At 48.2% G+C, this 6,000-nt stretch overlaps 1 protein-coding gene across 5 annotated transcripts in view; it reads left to right on the top strand.

The window, feature by feature from the left end:
- The first annotated feature begins 1,729 nt into the window (after positions 1–1,729).
- Positions 1,730–6,000, top strand: part of NTF3 (neurotrophin 3) — a 68,200-nt gene continuing 63,929 nt past the window's right edge. The window contains exon 1 of one of the 5 annotated variants that reach the window (XM_060275138.2): positions 1,730–1,835. Coding sequence is in view for 2 of the 5 variants with exons in the window: in XM_088669985.1 (XP_088526111.1) it covers positions 5,048–5,098 (51 nt within the window). In the remaining 3 variants the exon portion in view is untranslated. Of the gene's footprint in view, positions 1,836–4,077; positions 4,386–4,891; positions 5,099–6,000 lie in introns of those variants that run through there. The other 4 variants (XM_035137925.3, XM_035137926.3, XM_088669985.1 and 1 more) reach the window with 4 other exon arrangements.

Below are 6,000 nucleotides of genomic sequence, written 5' to 3'. Positions count from 1 at the left end.
CAGAAGATGTGGCAGATATTTCTTACAATTCACTATCCAGGAAAAAATTGAAATGTAGACAAAAGCCCACTAAATTTCAGGGCAAGAGGAATGAATGGAGGGATGGCGAGTTTTAATCGTTTTCCTAAAGCAACTCCCCACCTGCACTGACTACCCCAAATCCCCCAACTCTTATCTGCCTCCAGAAGGGGAAAGATGAGCATTGCTTTGTACATCAGTTTCATAGTCATGGGAGGCTAGGTCACCTATTATGAGGAGTTGTGGGCAAGTCTTGTCCTCACTGCAGCAGCGCCAAAAGCAGCACTTTACTCCCCCCCCCACAGAAGTCAACAGCAACTATTCAATTTTATGGGTGAATTTGAAACAGGTGCATGTAGGGACTCCATGTGTGGAAGCAATGATTCTTCGACATCAACTTCGTTGGACTGGTCATGTTGTGCGGATGCCTGATGATCGTCTTCCAAAGCAACTACTCTATTCTGAACTTGAAAATGGAAAGCGTAATGCTGGTGGTCAACAAAAGAGGTTTAAAGACTGTCTTAAAGCAAATGTAGTATACACACCGACAACTGGGAAACACTGGCCTGTGAGCGGTCCTGTTGGAGAACAGCCTTTACCAAAGGTGTCATGGACTTTGAAGACACTCGAACTCAGAACGCAAAGGAGAAACGTGCTAAGAGGAAGGGACGCTTGGCAAATCCACACCGTGATCAACTCCCTTGCCCGGGAACCAATGGTCCCCACTGTGGAAGGACGTGTGGATCCAGAATTGGCCTCCACAGTCACTTACAGACTCATTGTTAAAACTGTGTTTATGGAAGACAATCTTATTCGGCTACAAGTGATCGCCAAAGAAGCAGCAGCAGCATGCTAAACAAGCAGTCTGCCCCTGAGTACCCAAACAGCGGAGTCTGCTCCTATCTGTACATCCCTGTCTTGGCTTCTGCACGGCAGAATTTTGCAAAATGAGATATGTAACCCCCCAAAAAAACTATTTTTGCAATTGGTTTTTTACCATCTTATTAAAATGTTGGTCTTGCTTCAAGTATTTCTGCAGCGTGAAGGTAAATCTTTCAAAATGTTGTAGACCCACACCTTTCAAAACTGTTTAAAAAAAGATTCTCAGTGAGAGAAACTTTTTGGGAGGAACCCAAGCAGTAAGCCGTTTCTTTTCATTTATAGCTGAGGAAACAGGAAACATGGGTCTGTCTCCCTTTTGCAGAGTTGTGAAGAGAGACCCTGCCTCCCCCACCCCCAACTCAGGGATGCATATTTGGCAAGATTAGGTGTTGCGTCTCAGATTACAAGGCGTTGATCTCAGGAGGCCACAGGCACCAGTGGAGAATGGCAGGAACCTTTCCAGTTGCGAACAATGCAAGTTGCTGGTAACCAGCCTCTCTGCAGGCTCCTTGATTTAGAGGGTTTTCCTTTCTGCCTTTCCTTATGCTTGGACTGAGAGTGCGCTGGCACCCCGAGTTTCCCAGGCTGTGAGCACGTGTCAAATGGCTAACCCTTTGGCTGTCCATATTTCTCAGGACAGTGCCTGCTTTTAATTCTAGCATTTTCTGCAGGAGATTAAATGTAGGATTGAGCTGTTGCGAGCATTACATTCTTGCTCCAAGCGAACCATTTTTTTAAATAAAAAAGTTGTTCTTAATATTATTATTACTACATTCTGGATGGAAGATGCAAAGTGTTGAGTGGATAAATTTCCGTACAGACTGGAGGCTAAGCAGCGAACGACAGAAGAATAATTTTACTTGAGAAGCATCAGCGAAGGAAGATTTCCTCGGTGAAAGTCAGCCCAAGCAGTGAAAATGATGATGATGAGGCAGGTACAATGTGTAAAAATATGGAGCGTAAACATTAATTCATTAATAGGGGGAAATATATATATACTAGATACATGCATGATTACATTTATTATATGTGTGTGCAATTTCTGATTGATTTATGAATTATATTCAGAGTGTGTTTTACAAAGTCTCAAAGATGGCGATTGTCAGAGTGTGATCTCCATTTTCAAAGGACATTTGTCAAACTTTGGGCTATAGGAATGAGAAATAACTCTTGTGACAGAGTCATTTCTGACACTGGGCATCCTAAAACCTTAAGAATGAACCAACCTCCACCTGTTTGATATCCATATGAGGGGGGTGCTGAGAAGCTGGGGGTGCTGAGAAGCTGGGGGGTGCAGATGAAACAGACTGGACTGGTATAATGCTCGGCAATAAAATGAGCTATGGTGTCATACTATAGGTTTGGGGTGGCATTTTCAAATGTTATATAAATGTATATAAAATTTTTTCCCTGACAATAGAAAACTGGCATAAAGGTTTTAGCCCAGATGTTTGCCTGCTGTGCTGGTGTTTGTTTCCATGGTGTTTGTAGCATAGGGAAACAACAACAATAATAATAATTCTCCTTCATCTGAACTGGTGGAGTCCTTTTTACCATCTCATTCGCCTGCATGTGCAGATGTGAGCAACCACCTAAGCGAAACTATTTTAAGCCTGTTGCTTATGAAAAGTGCAAAAGTATAGACAAGGAAATAAAACGGAAGGGTAGACAGAAAAGATGTACCGACCATTTGCTTAGACAATATATTATTGCAATAACCATAGCACTCACCGTGTACAGTACTTGAAAGGATAGAGATAAGCCAAAAAGACTGATCTCTATCCTAAGGAGTCTACAATCTAAATGGTAAAGAAATGGATAAGACTTATTCATGGAAGAAGGAAGGAAAGTATGCTGATCCACATTATTCTGTAGAGATACAAACTTTCTGTAGCATCAACATTTGGGTGGGAAAGTTTGCTCGGAACAAATCGTCCTCTGTGACCTCAAAGATATTGGTTGTAACTTGCTCTTCATGTTCTATTTTAATCTGGCTGAGGAAAGAGCATGCATGCACACACACACACACACACACACTCATACCCGATGATTTAAGCATGTAAATTTAGAGGGAGAATTAAAGAGGCATGCAAGCTAAAATTATCATCTCCATTCTTAGTGAGCTAGTGATATAAATTCAAGGAAAAATGAGGAGGCAAGTGGCCTTTGCTACTGATGCTGAGGAATTCACTAGTTTTGCACACACACCATTTTCATAATGGGTTCACCTATATATAAAACCTTGAACCAGTTTTGGTTATATAAAACCTTGCCCAGTTTTGCAAATGTTATTGGTGAAATATGTATCTGTAGAATTCATTTGACTTATAGGCATTAGCAAAAGAGGAGAAAAAAACAAGCCACCAGAAGCTGAAATCTGATTTGTAAAAGAAAGTGAGAAAGTTTCCAGTATTCCCCTCACCTCCACTCATAGCTGCCAAGTTATCCCTTTTTTAAAGGGATTTTCCCTTATGCTGAATAGGTTTCCTCGCGAGAAAAGGGAAAACTTGGCAGCTATGCCTCCACTATTTTGAATGCCTTTATATGATATGTACGGAATCTACCAATTTGCAGCCTCCGTGTGCGTTTTTGTAGATGCGGGTAGATCACTGCCAATATAGAGATGTTATGGCTGCAATCCTATACCCACTAAAATGGACGTAAACTCCATTTAATCTGATGGGGCCGTTTCGAGTAGACGACGTGGTACAGGACTGTCAGCGGCATCTCTTCTGAGAATTAACAGTGCAAATCTAAGCATGTCTACTGAGAATTCGGTAGGGCTTGCTGCCAGGTAAATGGGCTCAGGATTGCAGCCTCGACGTTTGCAAGCCATGCTAATAATTCCAGGCTGCAGTGCAAGTCAGTTCCGGGTAGCCGCGCGGGAGATGGGCCTCCAGGCTGCCACCCTGCACGCACTTACCTAGGTGCAAGTGTCTCCTGCAATACAGTGGGGATTGCTTCCGAGGAAACCACGCACCGCACGTTTTTTCCCGGCCAAGCTTTGCTCATGGCAACTCCACTTCCCATCCTTCCAAAACATGCCAGTCGAGCGCTTGAAATTGCTTTTAATGCCCGGGAGCGCAAGAGGAGCACCCAAACGCTGCCCCTCCCTCCCTCTCTCCCCCCCCCCAAGCCGCCTGAGAAAGAAAACTTCGCCTCCCGAGAGTTTCTTGCTGGTGTTTCCCGGCCAGGATTTGCAAGGGGCCGGCGCCGGAGGAGTGCGCGGCAGCCAAGGGGTTAAGGCGGCGAGCCATCTGGCGGAGCGGGTTTCTTATAGCCGCGCAGATTCAGGTTCGCGGGCGCAGAGTTTGCAGCTCGTCTCGCGGCGCGGAGCCGAGCAAGTGGGGGGCCTGGTGCTGCTGCCGTCGGGCGAGCGAGCGAGCGCGCCTCTCCAAGGGCCGGATCCTGCGCAGCCAGTTCGTTCTCTTCATGTCGGCTTCCCTGCAAACGGCCCCGCGGATGCCATGGTCACTTCTGCCACGGTAAGGGGACGGGGGTCGCGGGAGGGAGGCGAGGAGGGCGCCGGAACACCTCCACACCCCACCGGCGCCCCATTTCCTCGGTCCGATGAGGTTGGGCCTCACTCGGGCACCGGGCTTGCTTACTCGCGAGTAAAAGCCACGCCGGACTCGTAGCTGCCCAGGTTGGGGAGCTCGGTCCTCTTCCGAGGGAAAGCGGGATGTGTGCGAGGAAGTCGGGGGGGGGAGTCCCCTGGTTCCCCCCCCCTCCCCAGCTTGGGAGGAGACATCGAGCAAACTGGGTTCCTAACAAAAGCAGGCGGGGAAGACGCGCGCGGGGGATTCCCCCCAGACCACCCCCACCACGTCTCTGTTACTCCAGGTAACTCCGATTCCCGCAGCCCGTTCAAGGTGTGGGGTCGTCTCCTCCCTCCCCTTTCTCCAAGGCTGGGACATCCCCCCCCCCAAAAAAAAGGTCCCGCATGGCGCAAATAATTCTCCTCCGGGCCGGAAGATCAAAGGCGGAGAGCGCCCCGTCCTCTGCGCGGGTGCGGAGGGGGAAGAAGAGTCCCCCCCCCTCGGGGCGCCCGAGGGAAAGCGCGCGAGAGGAGCCTCCTCCGCCTTCCTCCTCCTCCTGCAAGTCGCTGAGTTTCTCGGGAGCTTCTTCGGGAGACACGCTCAGCCCGATGGCTTGCGGGCAGGGAGAGGCGGCGAGAGGCGAGCGGAATCCTGACATGGTTTGGATACTTTTCAGAGCCAGCCCTTAATCCTCCCGTTAAAATAAAACTAGGAAAGGGCGAAAGTTGGTCTTGATCTCGAAATAGCCGGTAGATGGAGAGAAGAGTGGGGGGACGGGACGGGGGACCGGGACGGACAGACGGCAGGGAGAGAGAGGCAGGTTTTGGGTTTGAATGAAGTTTGCTGCAGGGTGGCTTCCTCGGTCACTTTGCGGCGCAGCTGTTTCGAGAGGCGAGCAGGATCCCGAGCGCCTGTGAAGCGGAGCCTGCGCGCTGCGCACGCCAGCTCCCTCGCGGTATAGCAGGGGCGAGGCGCGTGCGGGAGAGTCGGACTCGATGGGTGATTTTAGGTAGGCTGCATCTCCAGAGAAGTATCCCCCCCCCACTGCCCCTAGCATCCAGGCAGTTGGGAAACCACGTGCGTGCAAGAAAATGCAAGCTTTGCAAAAACAAATTTATTATTATTATTATTATAAAAAAACAACATTCCAGGGATCCAGCTGCATTGTTGCAAAACCACAATAATGCAACCGTAATCTGTAATCTCCAAACACGCCTCTTAGGGAAGAAGCGGCAATTTAGAAAAGCGGTATAAACCCTTTTATAGCCTGAAGTATTTCAGGGTATATGTGTATGTGTGTGTCTGTTTGTTGAATGTCTCTCCCCTCCCCACCCCGGGAATTAAAATAAAACAAATCAAAATTCTCTGCACATAAATAAATGGCACACCTGGGAAAAGATTAGGCTGAATCTCTCTCCCCCCCACCTGCTCATTTTCTTTCTCTCCCACACACTTTTTTTGTGTGTGTACAGGTCTGGTTTTTTTGATTCTGGCAACCTTTTGCTTCCTGTCTGGTGCGGTGTTGTCCCGGGGATGCTATGCCACTGGAGTCTTGTTGTTG

Source organism: Zootoca vivipara, chromosome 5 (genome assembly GCF_965207765.1).
Source record: "Zootoca vivipara chromosome 5, rZooViv2.hap1.1, whole genome shotgun sequence".
NCBI classification, from domain to species: Eukaryota; Metazoa; Chordata; class Lepidosauria; order Squamata; family Lacertidae; genus Zootoca; species Zootoca vivipara.
This window is presented reverse-complemented; position numbering and strand designations above follow the sequence as displayed.